Source organism: Heptranchias perlo, chromosome 7 (genome assembly GCF_035084215.1).
Source record: "Heptranchias perlo isolate sHepPer1 chromosome 7, sHepPer1.hap1, whole genome shotgun sequence".
Lineage (NCBI taxonomy): Eukaryota > Metazoa > Chordata > Chondrichthyes > Hexanchiformes > Hexanchidae > Heptranchias > Heptranchias perlo.
This window is the reverse complement of record NC_090331.1, coordinates 50889522-50912299: the sequence shown is the minus strand read 5'-3', so window position 1 is coordinate 50912299 and position 22778 is coordinate 50889522. Positions and strand designations below refer to the sequence as shown.

The 22778-nt window shown below is 42.6% G+C and overlaps 2 protein-coding genes across 5 annotated transcripts in view; one reads left to right on the top strand and one right to left on the bottom strand.

Moving 5' to 3' along the window:
* The window catches only part of fastkd1 (FAST kinase domains 1), a 52183-nt gene extending 46817 nt beyond the window's left edge, over window positions 1-5366 (bottom strand). For all 3 annotated transcript variants that reach the window (XM_067987517.1, XM_067987518.1, XM_067987519.1), the window contains exon 1: window positions 5261-5366. The gene's annotated coding sequence lies outside the window, so the exon portion shown is untranslated. The remainder of the gene's footprint in view (window positions 1-5260) is intronic.
* Window positions 4939-22778, top strand: part of ppig (peptidylprolyl isomerase G (cyclophilin G)) — a 39825-nt gene continuing 21985 nt past the window's right edge. The window contains exons 1-4 of one of the 2 annotated variants that reach the window (XM_067987516.1): window positions 4939-5144; window positions 16009-16090; window positions 16885-16959; window positions 21885-21992. In XM_067987516.1, the coding sequence (XP_067843617.1) occupies window positions 16030-16090; window positions 16885-16959; window positions 21885-21992 (244 nt within the window). In that variant the 5' untranslated portion in view covers window positions 4939-5144; window positions 16009-16029. Of the gene's footprint in view, window positions 5145-5506; window positions 5699-16008; window positions 16091-16884; window positions 16960-21884; window positions 21993-22778 lie in introns of those variants that run through there. The other variant, XM_067987515.1, reaches the window with a different exon arrangement.

Here is a 22778-nt window from a genome sequence, read left to right as displayed (position 1 = left end):
GCAGACATTGGGGGATTGAAGGGGGTGGATCTATATTAAGATGTATACACATGGATGCTAGAAGTATACCAGAACTGGAGGCTATTGGGGTAGTTAGAAACAAAGAAGTATTGGAAACAATGGAAACATGGATAAATAATGAGGATAGAAGTGTAAATAACATTCAATGGTACATATAGAATTTTCAGAAGAGAGTGGACAGAAAAAGGAGGTGGGGTAGCCCTGGATATTAGGGACGCCTGGGAAGTAGACAAACCTAATCCTGTGGAAGGAGGTAAGCTACAGAATGAACTAATGCTAAAAAAATTCAAGCTAGTACTAGAGGTGTACTGCAGACCCACAGGTCAGCATAACAAAGATGACAAGTGACTGTACAAGGAGATAGGAAGGGTACGTGAAAAAAGGAAAGTTATTTTAATGAGACACTTCAAATCAACCAAATACAGACTGGGAAAACCCAAGCGTTTTAGAATCAGAGTTGGTAAATGTAATGCACAATTCTTTTATGACCCAGTGCGTCAAAGGAAGCAACAAGTAGCAGTTATCACCTTGACCTAGTATTTGGAAAGGATACAGGTAATATACAGGAAATAGAAGTCATAATACCTCAGGAGAAATGAGCACAGTATGATAAAATTTAACATGAACTGGGAGTCTGCGACTCCTATTTGACCCTAAGCTGAGCTTCTAAACCCATAACCACTCCATCACAAGGCTGCCTACTTCCACCTCCATAACAGCGTCCATCTCCTGCCCTGCATCAGCTTATCTGAAACCTTCGTCCATGCTTGGTTACCCCCAGACACAAACGGCACACCTGGCTGGCCTTCCATCCTCTATAAACTTGAGCTCATCCAAAACTCTGCTGCCCATATCCTAACCTGCACCAAGTCCCACTCACTCATCACCCCTGTGCTCGCTGACCTACGTCGATTCCCAGTCCAACGCCTCAATTTTAAAATTCTCATCCTTGTGTTCAAATCCCACCATGGTTTCACCCCTCCCCATCTCTACAACCCACTAAGAACTCTGATTTCCTCCCAACTCTGGCCTCTTATGCATCCCCCACTTCCTTCACCCCACCATTGGAGGCTGTGCCTTCAACCATCTAGGCCCCAAGCCTCTCCACCTCTCTCTCTCCTCCTTTAAGACGCTTCTTAAAACCTACCCAATTTGACCAAGCTCACCCGTCCTAATGTCTCATTCCTTGGCTCGGTATCAGTTTTTTTCTGATTACGCTCCTTTGAAACACCTTGGGACGTTTTATTACGTTAAAAGCATCGTTGTTGTTGAATGGCCTACTCGTGCAATTATCTAGAAAACAGCAGCCAACATGGATTCAGAAAGGGAAAATCAAGTGTGACACCTTCCTCAACTTCTTTGAAAGAAAAGGAACTTGCATTTCAATAGCGCCAGTCACAACCTCAAGATGTTCCACAGCACTTTATAGCTAATGAAGTACTTTTGAAGTGTAGTCACTGATGCAATGTAGGGAAATAAGGCAGCCAATATGCGCACAGCAAGGTCCCACAAAAAGCAACGAGGTAATGACCAGATAATGTGTTTCACTGATGTTGGTTGAGGGATAAATATTGGCCAGGACAACTGGAAGAACTCTCCTGCTCTTCTTCGAATAGTGCCATGGAATATCTTACATCCACCCGAGAGGGCAAACCGTACCTCAGTTTAACGTCTCATTCGAAAGACAGCAACTTTGACAATGCAGCACTGGTATCAGCCTAGATTATGTGCTCAAGTCTCTGGGGTGGGATTTGAACCCACAACCTTCTGATTCAAAGGCTAGCGTGCTACCACTGAGCCATGGCTGACATTTGAGAAACTTGCATCCAACTGGACTCGAGAAAGCTCTATGATATAGCATACCTAGACTTCCAGAAGGCATTTGACAAAGTCCTTAATGAAAGGCAATTAGTCAAACTCAAAGCTGTGGAGGTTCAGTATAAACCCTGGGAACGGATAAGAAACTGGCTAAAGGATAGTAAACAATGCATACTCATTACAGAAGTTATGTCAAGATGGGGGTGGGGTGGTGAGGGAGTACGAAGCAAGGCACCCCAAGGTTCGGTGTTAGAACTGCTACTGCTTCTCAGTTAAATAAATGACCTGGGCTCAGAAACTCAATGCAAAGCGATCAGATTGGAAAATGTGGGCGTCGCTGGCAAGGCCAGCATTTATTGCCCATCCCTAATTGCCCTTGAGAAGGTGGTGGTGAGCCGCCTTCTTGAACAGCTGCAATCCATGTGGCGAAAGTACTCCCACAGAGCTGTTAGGTAGGGAGTTCCAGGATTTTGACCCAGTGATTCCAAGTCGGGATGGTGTGACTTGGAGGGGAACGTGCAGGTGGTGTTGATCCCATGTGCCTGCTGCTCTTGTCCTTCTAGGTGGTAGAGGTCGCGGGTTTGGGAGGTGCTGTCGAAGAAGCCTTGGCGAGTTGCTGCAGTGCATCCTGTGGATGGTGCACACTGCCGCCACGGTGTGCCGGTGAAGGGAGTGAATGTTTAGGGTGGTGGATGGGGTGCCAATCAAGCGGGCTGCTTTGTCCTGGATGGTGTCGAGCTTCTTGAGTGTTGTTGGAGCTGCACTCGTCCAGGCAAGTGTAGAGTATTCCATCACACTCCTGATTTGTGCCTTGTAGATGGTGGAAAGGCTTTGGGGAGTCAGGAGATGAGTCACTCGCTGCAGAATACCCAGCCTCTGACCTGCTCTTGTAACCACAGTATTTATGTGGCTGGTCCAGTTAAGTGTCTGGTCAATGGTAACCCCAGGATGTTGATGGTGGGGGATTCGGCAATGGTGATGCTGTTGAATGTCAAGGGGAGGTGGATAGACTCTTTCTTGTTGGAGATGGTCATTGCCTGGCGCGAATGTTACTTGCCACTTATCAGCCCAAGCCTGGATGTTGTCCAGGTCTTGCTGCATGCCGGCACAGACTGCTTCATTATCTGAGGGGTTGCGAATGGAACTGAACGCTGTGCAATCGTCAGCGAACATCCCCATTTCTGACCTTATGATGGAGGGAAGGTCATTGATGAAGCAGCTGAAGATGGTTGGGCCAAGGACACTACCCTGAGGAACTCCTGCAGCAATGTCCTGGGGCTGAGATGATTGGCCTCCAACAACCACTACCATCTTCTTTTGTGCCAAGTACGGCTCCAACCACTGGAGAATTTTCCCCGATTCCCATTGACTTCAATTTTACTAGGGCTCCTTGGTGCCACACTCGGTCAATGGAATCGAAGAAGCAACTCAGAAATTATTGAATGAGAGACAAATTAAGCATATGGGAAAATCAATAAATGATTAAATTTGATGCAGACAACTGCAAAGAATAACACACTCGATGGAAAAATAATAGATACCAAATGCTCCACAATGGCGTTGAAATAAAGTGGAAAGAGACCTTGGAGTCTTAGTAATCCCAACTCCAAACATGTACAACCAATGCAGAACAGCAAACAGCCCCCAGTAAAATATTGAATTAAATAGCCAAAATTAATGAATACAAATCAGAAGAAGTCATGATTAAATTCTAGTGTTCTGGTCAGACCACACCTTGAGTATCCAGTTCGGGTTGTCGAGATCCAATGGAGACATTCAAGTGCTGGATACAGTGCAGACCAGAGCTATGAGATAGATCTCTAGTTTAAGTTTGATATGTTGATAGGATGAGATGAAGTAAGGTGGGAGGAGGCTCCTGTGAAGCATAAACATCGAGATAGACCTGTTGGGCCAAATGGCCTGTTTCTGTGCTGTAAAATTCTATGTAAAAGACTGGAGACTCGAGTTTTTCAACTTAAAAATGAAGCTTCTGAAAAGTGATCCTATAGAAATGATGGTAAATGGTATGGAAAATATAAATCCAGATTATTATTTTAAATTAGATTGTGGGGAGTAGGCCAAACTAGTATAAGACAACTTTAGTACTGATAGCAGGAAGTTATACATGCAGAGTGATCAACACTTGGAATAGACTTCCCAATAGAGATGGGCGCAAAAACATTGCATGCAATTAAGATGTTGCATGAAGAAACTGTAGGGTGCTCCTGGATGGATGAATTAATATGGGTCCAGTGGTATTCTCGACAACATATTTGCCCGACCGAAATATATATAATATATATATATATTCAGTTAGAGTATATATCCTAAAAAAGCTCCAACTGAATTTATCCCTCGTTTAGCATGAACACAACCGTCAGTGGGTAACAGAAATACAAAATGCATTTCAATGGCGAGGGCGTCGGGTCTTGCGCACTCTTTCGATAAATGGTTAGTGCTCTGTTCCCCATTCACTGCCTTCTCTTTCAACATTGATCACATTCTCACTGCAGGTTTCACAGATACTCATTTTTATACAGCTAAAAACTCAAACTTTAATTGCCTTTACTGCACGGGCAGTTGGTCATCGTGTGGTCTGAGCAGCTATTCACCAATCCGTGAAATGTTTTAAATATTCATTCATGGGCGTCGCTGGCAAGGCCAGCACTTATTGCCCACCCCTAATTGCCCTTGTGCTCCGGTTTGCGTTTCCTCTCCTATTAGCACCAGGGCCTGAACTCAGCCCCCTCCACTCATCCCCGAGCTCGGGCCTGGCTGCAGTGCAGAGTCGTTGCGGTGAAAAGCGGCGCGCAGTTCCACCGAATGCGCAAGTCCGGCCCCGGGCACCATAACATTCAACCCGACACCTGGCCATTCACCCGCTGGGAGCGAGGCCGGAGGCAAGAGGGAGCGACAGGGTCGCAGCGCTCGCTTCTCCCTCCTCGGTACTCGGGGCTTTGGCCTCGGACACTGCGCGGCGCCTAACCACGGATCCTAGTATGGTGCAAACGGCTCCACCCGCCTGTCCCGGGAGGAGGGGAGGGGTGTGAATAAATGGGGGCGGGCAGACAGGCGGGCGGCTCTGCCACCACCAGGCGGACACTGAAGCCTGCTCTGCTCTGCTCAGTGAGCCAGGCCGCAGCCTCGCCAGTTTGATCCGCCGGAGCGCACGGGGTTTTCTTTGAGCGGAAAATGCACTGACGTTGCCGATAGCGCCATCTTTAGAGATCGGGAGGGAGTCGCAGTGAATGAGCGAGGTGGCGGCCTCTTAAACCACAGCGACAGCCGCCCGGAGGCCGCAGCCGGTCAGTCACTCCCCCACATTTCGCCTCTTACTCCGAAACCTGAGCCTGTCCTTCCCCCCCCCCTCCCTTCATCCCCTGCCAACCCCAAATATCTGTAACAAATATGTAGGCTTTACCTGGAGCTACGGCCACGATAGGATAGGCCACAATCCGGGGCCTCGAGTAGTAACTGTAACCCCCACAGGACGCGTGCGCACCGGGAGAGATCCGTCAGGTAGCGGCTGCTGCGCAACCAAACTTGATAACGCAGAGGCGGGACGTAGATATGATTGGCGGCTGGATCGACCAATAGTAATGTCGGGTGTGAGTTTGTGGGGGCAGGGTGGTGTGTGTGCGCCAATCAGAGCTGCGGGCGCGGAACTGAATGAATGAGGTTTGGTTGTAGCAGTTCGGCGCCTGCTGAATGAGGACAACGTTGTTAGAAACCGAGGCCGAGCGTGCGATCCCGAGCAGGTTAAACCATCGAGTCGGTGCCCGGGACAGTGGCCCGGCGTCGTCCCTCGGTAGCCTCCTCCGGTTTACGGAGTCGCAGAGCGGACGTTATCGGGCGAGATGTGAGTCTTTTACTGGCTTCAAGACGGGTGAAGCCGCGGGTCTTGTGTGGTGTTTTCTTACACCGTCTGCATTTGCTTAAAATATCTTTTAAAATTCACGGGGAAACGTCTTTAATTTATTGGGGGGGGGTGGCGCAAACAACTAAGAGATTGTGAATACGCGTCTCGTCCCATCAGCGCGTTTGCTTTCGTTTCCATTTACAAACTTCGGGTGATGAACGGCTTGAACTGATCTGGCAGCCTAACCAAAATATTCCAGTCCCATCCAAGTCCGACTTCCAATTTGGGTGCAGACTGGCCCAAGAGACAATACCCCGTGAGTTTATCGCAGGCAGTTCAATGGTAGCTTCTTTTTGGAAATCAATGGGGTTGAGGGGTAAGAGGTTGTTAATTAACCATATAGATATCATACCTGGTTTTACAGTAAATCCATAACATTTCCTCTTATAGTTACATTTAGAACTCTAATCGTCAAATTTAAGCATAATTTTGAAAATTGAGATCGTTTCCATCAATAAATATGATTGGTGCATTTTGTTTTGTTGGCAAAGTCCTCAGGGCCTAAACGTCACGATAGTGAAAGTGTGCAAATACATTGTTTTAATTCTGAAAAATCCTTTTTTTAAAAAGTACTATTTTTAATTGAATTGTAAGGATGGTAAATCATGCATAAGGGTGAGCATTACTTTGGTCAGATTCTTTTAAACTATATGAGAGTGAGGTTCTCAACTGTTCCATGTTATGACAATGTGTGGTGGGTCTATTGGAGCTGATTAATAATTTCAGCAATAAATATATATGTTAAGGCAATAAATTATATTAAATTATTGAGATGGTGTAGTGTAAACAACCTTCTGTAAAGATTTGAATTTATTACTTTACTCAGGTCTTTTGAAGTGCATGGATAACCACTTTCTAAAGAAACTTTTTCTAACCTTTCCTTCAGTTCGTCATGATTCTTAAATTTGTGCCGTCTCCCATGGAGGCAGTCTCATGTCTATTGCTATTTGCACTATCATAACCCTAGATAATCTTGAAGACCTCTACCAGTTCACCCCTTAACATTTTCAGCTCTCCTGGAAAAAGGCCCCAACTTTAAGTTTCTCTCTGTAACTGTAGGCCCTTATTCTTAACAACTAGTACATTTTCTGTACTGCACATTCCATTGCTTTTTATATGGAACAATTCCTGCAGATTGGAGGGTGGCAAATGTAACCCCACTATTTAAAAAAGGAGGGAGAGAGAAAACAGGGAACTACAGCCTAGCATCAGTAGTAGGGAGAATGCTAGAGTGTATTATAAAGGATGTGATAACAGAGCACTTAGAAAATATCAATGGGATTAGATAAAGTCAACATAGATTTATGAAAGGGAAATCATGTTTGACAAACCTACTGGAGATTTTTGAGGATGTAACTGGTAGAATAGATAAAGGAGAACCAGTGGATGTGGCTTATCTGGATTTTCAGAAGGCTTTTGATAAAGTCCCATATAAGAGATTAATGTGCAAAATTAAAGTGCATGGGATTGGGGGTAATATACTGGCATGGATTGAAAATTGGTTAACAGACAGGAAACAGAGTAGGAATAAATGGGTCTTTTTCGGGGTGGCAGGCAGTGACTAGTGGGGTACCGCAGGGATCAGTGCTTGGGCCCCAGCTATTCACAATATATATCAATGATTTGGATGAGGGAACCAAATATAATATTTCCAAGTTTACAACGACACAAAACTAGATGGGATCGTGAGTTGTGAGGAGGATGCAAAGAGGCTTCAAGGTGATTTAGACAAGTTGAGTGAGTGGGCAAATATATGGCAGATGCAGGAAATGTGAATAAATGTGAAGTTATCCACTTGGGAAGGAAAAACAGAAAGGCAGAGTATTATTTAAAAGGTGATAGATTGGGGAATGTTGATGTACAAAGGGACCTGGGTATCCTTGTACACCAGTTACTGAAAGCAAACATGCAGGTGCAGCAAGCAGTTAGGAAGGCAAAAGGTATGTTGGCCTTCATTGCAAAAGGATTTGAGTATAGGAGCAAGGATGTCTTACTGCAGTTATACAGGGCCTCGGTGAGAGTATTGTGTGCAGTTTTGGTCTCCTTACCTAAGAAAGGATATATTTGCCATAGAGGGAGTCCAGCGAATGTTCACCAGACTGATCCCTGGGATGCAGGACTGGCATATGAGGAGAGATTGGGTCGACTCGGCCTGTATTCACATGAGTTTGGAAGAATGAGAGGGGATCTCATTGAAACATACAAAATTCTGACAGGGCTAGACAGACTGGATGCAGGGAGGATGTTTCCCCTGGCTGGGGTCCAGAACGAGGGGTCACAGTCTCAGGATACAGGGTAGGACATTTAGGACTGAGGCGAGAAGAAATTTCTTCACTCAGAGGGTGGTGAACCTGTGGAATTCTCTACCACAGAAGGCTGTGGAGGCCAAGTCACTGAATATATTTAAGAAGGAATTAGATAGATTTCTACTCACGAAAGGCATCAAGGGGTATGGGGAGAGAGCGGGAATATGGTATTGAGATAGAGGATCAGCCATGATAATATTGAATGATGGAGCAGGCTCGAAGGGCCGAATGGCCTACTCCTGCTCCTATTTTCTATGTTTCTACATCCTTCCTAGAATGGGGTGTCCCAATTGTACACCGTATTCCAGCTGTGGCCTAACTAATGTCTTGTACAAGTTCACATTATCTCCTTGCATTTGTAATTAAAGGCTTGATACAAAACCTAGGGTTCTGTTTGTCTTTATTATGGCCTTATCTGTGTGTTATGTACATCTGCACATTAAGGTCCCTCTGCTCAGTCAGTCCATTTAAAATCTTAACTTTCAAGGTGTATTTCATTTTTCAATTCTTATTTTAAAAATGTTTTCTATATTGAACTACATCTGCCCATCCTGCTAGCCCTATCTATGCCCTCCTGCAGTCTTTCACAATCCTCGTCATAATTTGCCAAATGCCCCAATTTGGTGTCATCAGCAAATTTAAATATTGTTCCTTCCATTACTAAATGCAGGTCATTTATGTATATAGTAAATATAAGAGCAGACCCCTGGAACACCATTCATTCCCTATTTCCAGTCACACAAAGTTTTTAATTTTACCCTTAGCCTTTGCTTTCTGCCCTCCAACCATCTTTCTATCCATATGACCACATTATCCTAATTCCAGTGGCCATTATCTTTGCCGTGAGTCTCTTGTGTGGTACGATATCAAGTGCTTTTTGAAATGTCATAGCCACTGCATATACTCATGTTATTTCTTCAAAGAATTCCAAGTTAGTCAAACCAAACTTATTTTTTGGAAATCAGTGCCAATTGGTCCTAATTATTTACACTCTCTCCCAATTGTTTAGCTATTTCATCCCATGTTATGGACTCCAATAGTTTACCAACAACTGAAGACTATCTACAATTTCTTAGTTTATCTTTATCTCCTTTTTTAAGGTGTCATATTTGCCACTCTCAAGTCCTCTGGCACAGTTTCTTCCCACAGAATTTTGGAAAATTATAGTCAGAGCCAGGTTGACTACATGGTGTAACTTGCTGGAAATGCTCATTTTCATGTGCAGTAACAATCTTGATATAAAGTGCCCTTTTCCTTGCTGATTTCACAATGTTTTATATGCTTATGTGGAAAATGTTGTAATTTTTCCATTTTGTTGGCATGTTAAGTGACATTTTGGATATCATTGCATGTATATGTATCATGTTATGTCTGCCTATACGTAATGGCTGCCACATTTGTTTCTGATTGGCTCAAAATTTCAATATTCATTAAAACAGCAGCAAATTGCAACTGAACAGAAAGGAACTAGTAGGAATGAAAACGTCAAATATGAACTTCAAGGATGGGCAGTTAGAAAAAGCTATCGGTGTATTTTTTTTAAAAAAGCAAACCTGTCAAACCACCTTGAATTCTCCACTAAGCTGTAGACCCTGCTAGAAATACGGTTAATATAATAACAGTAAATTAACACAAAAAAATGATTTAGTCCTATCTACACAGCATTTTCTATGTTAGAAATGTAGGTAACAATGTTTTAAGAACATAAGAAATAGGAGCAGGAGTAGGCCAATTGGCTCCTCGAGCCTGCTCCGCCATTCAATAAGATCATGGCCGATCTGATCCTAACCTCAAATCTAAATTCATGTCCAATTTCCTGCCCGCTCCCCGTAACCCCTAATTCCCTTTACTTCTAGGAAACTGTCTATTTCTGTTTTAAATTTATTTAATGATGTAGCTTCCACAGCTTCCTGGGGCAGCAAATTCCACAGACCTACTACCCTCTGAGTGAAGAAGTTTCTCCTCATCTCAGTTTTGAAAGAGCAGCCCCTTATTCTAAGATTATGCCCCCTCGTTCTAGTTTCACCCATCCTTGGGAACATCCTTACCGCATCCACCCGATCAAGCCCCTTCACAATCACAATGTTTCAATAAGATCGCCTCTCATTCTTCTGAACTCCAATGAGTAGAGTCCCAATCTACTCAACCTCTCCTCATATGTCCGCCCCCTTATCCCCGGGATTAACCGAGTGAACCTTCTTTGTACTGCCTCGGGAGCAAGTATGTCTTTTCTTAAGTATGGAGACCAAAACTGTATGCAGTATTCCAGGTGCGGTCTCACCAATATCTTGTATAACTGCAGCAATACCTCCCTGTTTTTATATTCTATCCCCCTAGCAATAAACGCCAACATTCCGTTGGCCTTCTTGATCACCTGCTGCACCTGCATACTAACTTTTTGATTTTCTTGCACTAGGACCCCCAGATCCCTTTGTACTGCAGTACTTTCCAGTTTCTCGCCATTAAGATAATAACTTGCTCTCTGTTTTCTGGTGGAATCCTGCACCTATGTAAGAAGTCTGAGCCTGGAGTTCATGCCGATTCCTGGATGTCGCCTTCAGCTGAAAAGACTAGCCATGATAGAAGTTACAGCTCGCAGCATGCACCTGTGGTTCATAACTTCTACAAATGTTTATGATCAGCAGCAAGACTGACATTCACATTCCAGGATTTGCAGTTTGTAAGCTCCACCTTTTCTGATGGAAAATTATTGCGATTGAGTGCACCCCCCGCCCCCCAAGGAAATCATTTTTAGGATGATGACAGTAACTGGAATTTTTTGTATAAGACATCAAAGCCCAGCTGAAATATAAACTCTTCAACTACTCTGGAGCAATTTTATCAAAAAAAATAATTTAGGTTAAGTCAAGAGATTGTTTGTGGCATGTTACCTTTGTGACAAACATTAAACAATGCTAAACTTATGGAAAGACTAAAGACTACCTATTGTTGAAGCTTGATTGGTGAGAGGTTTTCAATAAAAGTCTTGAATTTAAAAAGGTTTTACAAAAAAAATTCTGCTTCAGTGCACTAAGTACTGTTGCAGAGGTAATTGGTAAAGAAGGAAAATGCAAATAAAAATAGTCTAATATGTTTATATTTCTGGTATTCACTACAAAGGCTGCACCCTAACAGATGGACAATAAAGAGCTGCTTTCCCCATATTACATGCAGAAATTTATTAAATAACATTATTTATCTACATACACTGGGTAAGGAAAACACTTATTGCCCAGTAACCAATAAAAATACACGTCACTATATCTGAGGAGATTTCTTTCTTGATTCTTTCACTGGAGATTGTGCAGCTCTCCTCCACTTGGGTACCTCAGCATAACCTCATGAGTGGTGCCACAGTGGGTTTTTTCTGGTATTTTTGCCTCTCCCGGGAGCTTACATGGCTCCGGATGGGTAGGAAATGTCTGTATCGTGATGCACAAGGCATCACAACTATATGGGACTGGTTGGATGGAACAGTTGGTCTTTTCCTGTCCATTATTTTTGTATGTTTGTAATTATACAAGTAATTTGCTTGCCTAATCATTGGTGCGATTCATGTGATGTATTGCTATTTGATAGTTATACAGCAAGTGCAGAAATAATTGATTTTCATTTATTACAGAATAGTTTACCATAGGAGAAAACCAAGTGAAATTAATTACACATCTAAAATAATTTACGGCTGATTAGTGTGCTGCATTTGTGAATTTGTTGAGAATTTTAATTATACCGATATCTGTAGTTTGAAAATTTAAATCACATTGTTTTGTGGGAACGTTTGGCAATTAATATACTGCTCTTGTTAGTTTTTTTTTGCAGTTGTTGCATTGCACCAACAAGAAAAAGGTTTTGTCTAATAAATGTATATCAAACAGGAGAACTGTGGACTGATTGACTGTTGACCCTGGAAATCTTGCCTCTGGTACTGTTGCCCACATTTCCTAACTTGTCAGTCTCATCACTTCTCCCTGTATGTGGAGTAAACTTCAGATGTGCATTGTCCAGTGGTGTTAAAACTAATTTCTCCTAACACCTACTGGTTTCACTATTTGCAGAGTTTTAAAAAATGTACAGAGTAATACTTTTAGGGATGTTTTTAAAAATGCGTTGTAAAAGTTACGATAGTTATCACATAACACTGCAGCCTTGCTCCTTTTACCTAACCTGATAACCCTTTGGTGTGTGTATATTAGAGCTTATATACATTATAGGTATATTAGGGTTATAACCAACCGTTGGTGGTTGTTTGGTGTGCATTGCATATCTAGCCTTGCTTTTCTTCTTGGCTCCAAATTCACGGGCAGCTATAGTTTTGGTGTGAAGTATGTTCAAACTTTTTTCCACCTATCCCATAGTTGTTTCTGAAGCATTATACCTCTCCTCATATGTCAAAAATAATATCCATCACTGTGTCATTATTCATATTTACTGTTTTGATTCAAGCTGGTACCATGTGATGGAAGTATTTTCTCTCCAATAGTTCACTCTAATTGCTGGGCCAATGTGCTTTCTAAAAGGTTTGCCTGTTACGAGTGTATTTTTTTTAACAGTCTTTATTGAATTTCATGTGCCCAAGTAATTTATTCACAGATTGCTTATTGAAGAAAATATTAGTGTAAAACTAAATATATATTTATGTTGTCAGAAAGGAACTGTAGAGTTTCATGTTGGTGAATAGGCTAAAGTAATGTTGTCCAATCGAAATTGCTAACTAGCCACAGGTGTGGCTACGATTTTAGCTACATGCACTAATTTTAGTAGAAAACGCCTTACATACTTAACGTGTATATTTACTTAACAAACACCTACCACCATTCAACAAGCACTCAGTGATCACAAAACACATGCACACTCTGCTTTTCATCTTACCATTTTACCAACAAATGCAGAAAAGGGATAAAGTATACACACATACACTGTACAAATATGAGTATTGAGATCATATGTCCAACAACAGTGTCTTATTTCTCACTTTTTATTTACTGATTTAGAGCTGCAATTAGCCACATCTAGGTTCCTAATTAGCTACATATGGCTAGTGACTAACGTATTGGGCAATACTGGGCTAAAGACTGTGACGTGAATTCTTGTAGTTTCAGCTCAGCTCCCAGTATGCATTAATCCATACCCCACAACTGCCAGACTCCACTCAAGTCAGAATAATTCAGTGACCACCTTTTCCCACATGTTCAAGTGTTCTGAGATGTTTTCATGTCATGGGTGGGATGGGGTGGCGCTGGCTATTGAAATGTAAGTTGAGATTTAGCAATCTTGAGGTGACTATGTAGATGAAGGGCATAGTTTTCTCAGAAGTAAAATGCAAAGTGTTCTTTGCTCTGTTCCTGTTGCAAACCCAATTTATAGGATAGAATCAATGGTTGAAGCGCCTTTGCTCATTTTCTGACTAAAGGAACTTATCACTGCTGCAAAAGGAAGATGACAGCAAGTCCTGTTGTGTAGGTAATAACTTTTGAGCCCATGTACAGCCCTTTTCTCTGCATATTAATTCCATGTAGACAAAAATATAGTCTTCATATTGTGTAGTTCATGCACAGTGCTATGTTTTCAGTTCAGAGTTAAAATCATTTTTTTAAACTTTTGTGTTCATCAAGAAGGAAGCATTTTTTTGTCTAAGATTTAGCATTGGTATTGTCTTTACTTCTGTCATGGTACATAAGGGGTTAAAAACCAGCTTCACTCACAAAAATCATAAATCAGCTTAACTTGATACAATTACAGATTTTGATTAGTTTGTCTGTACCTGATGTCTAAGGAAGTGGGCCAAGACATTTAATTCAAATACAAAGAACCTGAAAGTAAATAAGACTAAAGAAACACAAAGCATGACTGCATCATTAGACATATAGTTAAGCTCCTTCTACTCTATCCAAACAATATGCCTCAGCCCCAACCTTAAGAAGAGCAACCTACTGCACCAGCGTGTCGTTTTGATCCATTTCCTATACCACCATCCTTTTTTGTGGGAGCTTGCCAATTGTTGCTAGATATGGGTAAGTTTTGTGCTGTAGACTTATGCTCAGTAGGAACCTACTTGAAATTATATTGGGACTACCAAAATTTATTTCATGGAGGACCCTTGCAGACAGCAGCGACTTTCATTTCATCGGGCTAGGGATAGGCTAAAGAGGTGCATGTCCAGTGTCTAGTCCACTGCACCATGGGTTGCCTTTTTAAAATTATCTTCACCCACTTAACGTCGTTTTTTTATTCAACTGAAAACTGAACTACCATTTAATGCATGACTATATGAAAAGGGATATTTTACTATGTTTCTAGCTGACAACTTATACCTTTTTTCTTACAACAATTCACCAACTAATTTAAAAAGGGAAGACAATAAGAAGGGCTAATAATTTCCAGCCTTATTTTTGATTCTCTCTAGGGCACTCCTCAGGCCCCTGTTTAATGGTGTATTTCCTTTGAGCAGTATTGTGCAGAAAATTTTGGTTGAATCTTTGTCCAGATTACACCTCTCTTTTAAATATTCTTAAAATAACCTTTAAAAATGAGTTCAGTTTTCAGCATTTTTTTTACTGGTACTGTGCTATGGACTCTGCCGCTATCTAAAATGTAATACCAAAAATATTATTAAAAAGAAAAATGCTACAGATGCTAGAAATCTGAAAAAACCATCAAAAGCTAGAAACAGCAGATCACTTTGCATCTGTGGAGAGGACAGACAGTCAGCATTTTGGGTTTTGAAGAAGAATAGGCACCAAAAATATTATGTTGGGTCATGGCTCAAAATTATGATGTTCCCCACTGATACTGTATGCTGGTTTCCAGTTTTATCGTTTAATGTAAAGATGAAGTTTAAGAAGAGATTGTTTTACCCACAAAAATGAATTTTACACCATGTAAGGATTCCAGAGTGGGAGTTCGTTGTCAGCACTGGAGTTCTCAGTTAATGGGCCAGATTTTGCTGTCAAAATAACGGTGAGGCTAATGGCGCTTGCCATTATTTGTGCGCAAATGGTACAGCAACTTCAGGCAAGGGGCAGATGCGCGGTTAAACTCAAATATCCAAAAATTGCCGTCCGAGCTGCGCCGCTCCACCATTAGCTTCGCAAAAATGGAGCTGGCTGGCTGGCTCACCATTGAAATGCATTGAACGGCATGAAGTTGCTCTATTGGCACAGTAGAATACAAACTAAACAAACTCGCCACAGAAAGTTTGCCTTGTCTATTTCAGTCTAAGTACCCTTTTAACTATGTGATAAGTGTTAATTACTGCCAAACCACCTCGCTGGCACTGAAAATTAACTGTTTCAAGTGTGGAGTCTAATTCCTTCAGGTTTTTAAAAAATATTTTTTACTTTTGTCTTTTTGTTTCTCTCTCTCTCTCAATCCAATCTTTCTTCCCTCTCTTTATTTCTCTTTCTGTACCTGATTTGACATTGAATTCAACCCACTCTAATTTACACTTGCTTCTCAGTACTTGCGCTGTTAATTTCGCACTCCTACAATCTGATTGGTTAAGGAGATACACAGTTGCTTGCTCTGTTCACTCAGGTCCCAGATGCCCTGTTTCCCTTGCACTTTCACCTGCCCAACTAACAGCAGATGCCACTGGATGTCCTGCTACAGCAAAATTTGGCCCATTCAAAATGCACGTAGGATTTCCTCTGCTTCACAAATGCTTGGGCTACAGGAATATTTTCTGCTGGCCTGTAAACAAAAAATGTAACCCCCAGACTTCCGAACTAGTGCCATTTGTGACCCCTGACCAAATGTGGTACTATAATGTTCCACCGGTTAAATTTTATGTGACCTTTGGCTCAAATTATTAAATAATGAGATCTTGTTAAATGAGATGTAAGGGTGAAGGTTCAAAAAAGGAATGACCTTGTTGATAAGTTTGCTATGTGAACAAATCCTTTGTACTGAACATTTTAATGATTATGGCATCTGTTTCTTCTGCAGTAACTACAGCTTGTGGAAAGCATGGGGGTGAAAACCCAGCGTCCTCGATGTTTTTTTGACATAACTGTCAATAATATGCTTGGTAAGGGAAAAGTATTACAGCAATTCTGTTTCTTGCGTGAACACACAGACTTTTGATATACTGAAATGACCACGGGACCAGGTTAATCTTTTTGAGTTTATTTTGTTGTATTGTAATCACAAGCACTTTACTGACGTCTTTCTTTAAGAATCTGCTGTTAGGTTGGAACTTTGTTGCAAGTTCAAGTTGTGCGGTTTAAAGGAATGCGTACATTTATTGGAAATAAATGAATGGAATATTTTGACGTTTTTAGAATTTTAAACATTGATTAGAATCATAATGTGCTAGGATGGAGATACCATCCTCCTTGAAATACAGGGGGAAAAATAGGTGATTTCCAATATCTAAGTTTTTATATTTTGGGGTAAGAGTGTTCAAATGCACTACCATTATGATGACAGACATTGGCGCTGGGGAATGGAATATTTTGTGTCAGCATCAAGCATTCTCAGGTTAGGTGTAGTACAAGTCAAATGCAGAGGGAAGCTCCCTTTACTCGTTCTCAGCAATGTGCATTAACTCCAGCTCTAGAAGAGCCGTCCTTACTGCTGCACTGTGAATTTTCCACTTCTGACGAATGGCCTTTCTTGAATGAAATTGCCACTTTATGGCTTGTGTGTATCTCTGTTGAAAAATGTTCTTCTATAGTTTGCCTAACATTGATATAGTTTTGCGTGTTGCAGATAAAATTAGAAACTAGATGAATGCAGTATGACGTTAAAGTAACAATAAGATTTTTATTTTATCCTTTTTAGGACTTTCATATGTAACTGATGCATATGTTTTCTTTACAGTGGGCAGAGTTGTCTTTGAATTGTTTTCAGACGTGTGTCCAAAGACTTGCGAGAACTTTCGCTGCCTCTGTACAGGTTAGTTACAGCAGAATACTGAGGGTGCTTTGTTGCAGGGCCAAGAAAGACCTTCGGTTTTGTTAGACATTATTGTTTTTATATGCTTTATTGTTTTGTTCGACATTGTTTTTAAGTGATCGGTTTTGATTACATAGGAAATAGGAGAAGGAGTAGGCTATACGGCCCCTCGAGCCTGCTCCGTCATTCAGTAAGATCATGGCTGATCTTCTACCTCAACTCCACTTTCCCACCCTATCCCCATATCCCTTGATGCCCTTATTGTGCAAATATCCATCAATCTCAGTCTTGAACATACTAATGAGCATCCACAGCCCTGTGGGTAGAGAATTTCAAAGATTCACAACCCTCTGAGTGAAGAAATTTTTACTCATCTTGGTCCTAAGTGGCCAACCAATTTATCTTGAGACTATGACCTATAGTTCTAGAGGTCTACATTAAAATTCTTCTAAATACCATTGAGTATCATGCTCTTACTTTTTGAAAAACCACAATTTAAGATTGTTACATTTTATTGGAGTGGCTGTCATTCCAGTTCCATTGAAGGTTGATAAATAGAGCATGCTATTTATCTCAATCGGAGGGTTAAGTAATTAGAAATAAAGTCTACCTATATATATGTTGGTTCACAATTCCTGTTGACAAAAGCTTCTTGTCACTTTTTTGTCAACTTCTTTCCATGATAAATTCCTATGTCCACATTTGCAGTGGAAACTGCCTATGTAAACTTGTCATGCTGTCTTTGGCAGTCCCTCAGGGTTGAGGATGACTTGCTTCCACTCTGGGAGGGTGGGTTCTGCGGTGGCTGAATAGTCCAATCCTGGAGCCGCAGACTCTGCCACAGGTGGGGCAGGTAGTGTTTAATGAGGTAGGTGGATGAGACGCTCTGGATTCTGCGCGCTCTTTCCGCTGCTTACACTTGGCCTCCATGTGCTCCAGTCGGTGACGCTCGAGGTGATTGGCACCTTCGCGGATGCCTCTTCTCCAGTTTGGGCATTCTAGGGCACGCGATTCCCACATGTCGGCGGGGATGTTGCATTTTTTTTAGGGAGGCTTTGAGAGTGTCCTAATAGCGTTTCCTCTGCCCTCCTAGTGATCACCTGCCATTGCGGAGCTCAGAGTAGAGCACTTGTTTAGGGAATCTTGTGTCGGGCATGCAGACAATGTGGCCTGCCCATCGCAGCTGGTTGAGCGTGACCAGTGCCTCGATACTGGGGATGTTGGCCTGGGAGAGAACGCTCACGTTGGTACGTCTATCCTGCCAGTGGATTTGCAGGATTTTGCGGAGGCAACGTTGGTGATATCTCTCCAGGGATTTGAGGTGTCTGCTGTACATTGTCCATGTTTCTGATGCGTACAGGAGGGCGGGGACCACGGCTGCTCTGTGGACCATGAGCTTGGTGCTGGATTTGAGGTCTCGGTCTTCGAACACTCTGTTCCTCAGGCTTGCTAAGGCTACACTGGCGCATTGGAGTCGATGTTGAATTTCATCGTCGATGTCTGCTCGCGCTGCGAGGAGGCTCCCAAGGTATGGGAAATGATCCACGCTGTCCAGAGGCTCACCGTGGACCTTGATGGTCGGGGCAGTGTTGTGTGGCAGGAGCGGGCTGGTAGAGGACCTTTGTTTTCCGGATGTTTAGCCTGAGGCCCATTCTCTCATACGCCTCGGTGAATGCGTCGATGATGGTCATGCTGTGACCTCACCCATGCCTCTGTTACCTCTAGACTCGACTATCCCAATGCTCACCAAGCCAGCCTCCCATCTTTGACCCTCCATAAACTTGAGCTCACCCAAAACTCTGCTGCCCATATCCTAACTCGCACCAAGTCCCGTTTTCCCATTATCCCTGTGGTCGCTGACCTACACTGGCAACGCCTCGATTTTAAAATTCTCATCCTTGTTTTCAAATCTCCTCCATAGCCTCGCCCCTCCCTATCTCTAATCTCCAGTGGTGGTGCGATATCACCTGTTTTGTGTCCCCCAGCTCTTCAGCCTGCACTGCAGAGAAATCTCACTTCATCTGAAGACTACACTTGCTCTTTTAGCCGTGGCTCAGTTGGTAGCGCTCTCGCCTCTGTGTCAGAAGTTCGTGGGTTCAAGTCCCATTACAGAGACTTGAGCACAAAATCTAGGCTAACACTCTAGTGCAGTACTGATGGAGTCCTGGCCAGTATTTATCCCTCAACCAACGACAACAAAAACTTGCATTTGTATAGCGCCTTTAACGTAGTAAAACACCCCAAGGCACTTCACAAGAGTGTCATCAAACAAAATTTGACACCAAGCCACATAAATCAATATTAAGACAGGTCACTAAAAGCTTGGTCAAAGAGGTAAGATTTAAAGAGCATCTCAAAGTAGGAGAGTGAGGTTTAGAGAGGGAATTCCAGAGCTTAGGGCCTAGGCAGCTGAACACACGGCCACCAATGGTGGAATGGTGAAAATCAGGGATGCGCAAGAGGCCAAAATTGGAGGAGCATAGAGATCTCGGAGGGTTGTAGGGCTGGAGGAGATTACAGAGATAGGGGCGAAGCTGCGGAGGAGATTTGAAAACAATGATGAGAATTTTAAAATCGAGGCGTTGCCAGTGTAGGTCAGCGACCACAGGGATAATGGGAAAACGGGACTTGGGGTGCGAGTTAGGATACGGGCAGCAGAGTTTTAGGTAAGCTCAAGTTTATGGAGGGTGGAAGATGGGAGGCTGGCTTGGTGAGCATTGGGATAGTCGAGTCTAGAGGTAACAGAGGCATGGGTGAGGGTTTCAGCAGCAAATGAGCTGAGGCAGGGTCGGAGACGGGTGATATTGCGGAGGTGGAAGTAGGTGGTCTTGGTGATTTGAGCAGATATGGGGTCAGAAGTTCAACTCTGGGTCAAATAGGACACCATGGTTGCGAATGGACCGGTTAGATGAGGGAACAGAGTGTAATGTATCCAAGTTTGCTGACAGTACAAAGCTTGGTGGGAAAATAAGCTGTGAGGAGGACGCAGAGAGGCTGCAAAGGGATGTAGACAGGTTAAGTGAGTGTGCGAGAAGGTGGCAGATGGAGTATAATGTGGGGAAATGTGAAATTATCCACTTTGGTAGGAAGAATAGAAAAGCAGAATATTTTTTAAAAAGTGAGAGACTAAGAAATGTTGGCAGTCAGAGGGATTTGGGTGTCCTTGCACACGAATCAGAATAAGTTAACATGCAGGTACAGCAAGCAATTAGGAAGACAAATGTTATGTTAGCCTTTATTGTAAGGGGGTTGGAGTATAAGAGTAAGGAGGTCTTGCTGCAATTACATAGGGCTCTGGTGAGATTGCACCTGGAGTACTGTGTACAGTTTTGGTCTCCTTACCTAAGGAAGGATATACTTGCCTTTAGAGGGGGTGCAATGAAGGTTCACTAGATTGACTGACTCCTGGGATCAGAGAGTTATCCTGTGAGGAGTGATTGAGTAGAATGGGCCTATATTCTCTGGCGTTTAGAAGAATGAGAGGTGATCTCATTGAAATGTATAAAATTCTTAGAGGGCTTGACAGGGTAGATGCTGAGAGGCTGTTTCCCCGGGCTGGAGAGTCTAGAATTAGGGGTCATAGTCTCAGGATGAGGGGTGTGCCATTTAAGACTGAAATGAGGTAACATTTCTTCACTCAGAGGGTTGTGAACCTTTGGAATTCTCTACGCCAGAGGGCTGTGGATGCTCAGTCTTTGAGTATATTCAAGACTGAGATCGCTAGAATTTTGGACACTAAGGGAATCAAGGGATATGGGGATATGTTGGGAAAGTGGAGTTGAGGTAGAAGATCACCCATGATCTTATTGAATAGCGGAGTAGGCTCAAGGGGCCATATGGCCTACTTCTGTTCCTGTTTCTTAAGTTCAGCCTCAGACTGCGCCCAGGGAGAGGGATGGAGTCGGTGGCAGGGACCGAAGACAATGGCTTCGGTCTTCCCAATATTTACATGGGGGAAATTTCTGCTCAGCCAATACTGTATGTTGGATAAGCAGTGTGACAAATCAGAGGCAGTGGTAGGATCAAGAGAGGTGGTGGTGAGGTAGCGTTGGGTGGCGTCGACATACGTGTGGAATCTGACGTGTTTATGAATGTTATCGCCGAGAGGCAACATGGAGATGAGAAATAGGAGGGAGCCTAGAATAGATCCTTGGGGGACTCCAGAGGTAAGTGTGGGAGCGAGAAGAGAAGCCACTGTAGGTGATTCTCTGGCTACGATTGGATAGATAGAATGGAATCAGACGAGGGCAGTTCCACCCAGCTGGACAGTGGAGGAGAGATGTTGAAGGAGATGGTGTGGTCAACCGTGTCAAAGGCTGCAGACAGTTGAGCAGGATGAGGAGGTAAATTGCACCACAGACACAGTCACAATGGATGTCATTTGTGATTTTGATAAGGGCCGTTTCAGTACGATGGCAGGGGTGGAAACCTGATTGGAGGGGTTCAAACATGGAATTGTGGGAAAGATAGGCACTGATTTGGGAGGCGACAACACATTCAAGGACTTTGGAGAGGAAAAGGAGGTTGGAGATGGGGCAGTAAAACAGATTATTCGGCCATGATCACATTGATGTTTGTGGGACCTTGCTGTGTGCAAATTGGCTGCCACGTTTCCTACATGACAACAATGAGTGACTATACTTCAAAAGTACTTCATTGGTTGTAAAGCGCTTTGGGCGTCCTGAGGTCGTGAAAGGCGCTATATAAATACAAGTTCTTTATTTCTTTCTTGATGTGCTTTTTTGCATAATTCTTAGAAACTGCACTTAAAACAGTTCACTTTTCAATAATGGCAGGATATCTGGTTTAATTTGAACAGGAATACAGTCTTAAGAGATGGCACTGCTGTTTGGTGCATTGTAACTATTATTGGTAATCTATATACCTGTTTTATCAGTGATGGTACCCTCTTGATCTCATTACAGGTGAAAAGGGGGTAGGAAAGAGTACTCAAAAACCTTTACATTATAAAGGTTGCCTATTTCACAGAGTTGTAAAAGATTTCATGATTCAAGGAGGTGACTTCAGTGAAGGTATGAAATCAGTAGTTGTTTATGTGGTGTGCATCCTAAAAGTTGATGTTCTTGCCTTTCCTTCCAAAGACTTGTAGGATTAGACCTCCACTTCCTTACGGGCTATTCAGCCTGTATGCTTTTCCAGTCTAACTGATTCTGTACAGCTGTATATATGGTTATTTTATGATTAGTTAGTAGGTTGGGTGGAGGCGCGTGTGGAGTATAAACACCCACATGGACCAGTTGGATTGAATGACCTGTTTCTGTGCTGTACATTCTATGTATCCTGTGATTTAAGCCAAATAAATTGTTCCTTTACCTTCTTAGTTGCTAATCTAAAAACTGATGCAAGTGAGGGAGCAAGTTGATGTTAATAAGCCATGAGATCTAAATTTGCAACCTTCTGCTTAAATAAGAGACTAACTGCTTGACTTATCAGGATTTGTGGTTTTATAAATGAGTAGCACAGTATGTTGTTTCACACAGCAGTCCCAGTCTTAGTTGAATGGGTGGGGGAAGAGAGGAAGGTGGTTAAATGGAAATAAATCATCTGTTTACGCTTTTGTCTCCTATTTAGTAATAAAACAAGTGCCTAATTCATTTTCACATCTGACATTTTTGTGCATGGCAACTATGAAAACCCTGTATTTTTTTAATCACAGGCAGTTGTCAGAACTGGGAGGTATGCAAACATATGGCCACTATCTCTGCTCATTACATGCTTTTCATGCCAGTTTGCATCCCTGCCCTTTTTCCCTTCCCCACGCCTCAAAACAAAATCTCCATTGATGAGTTTAATACTGT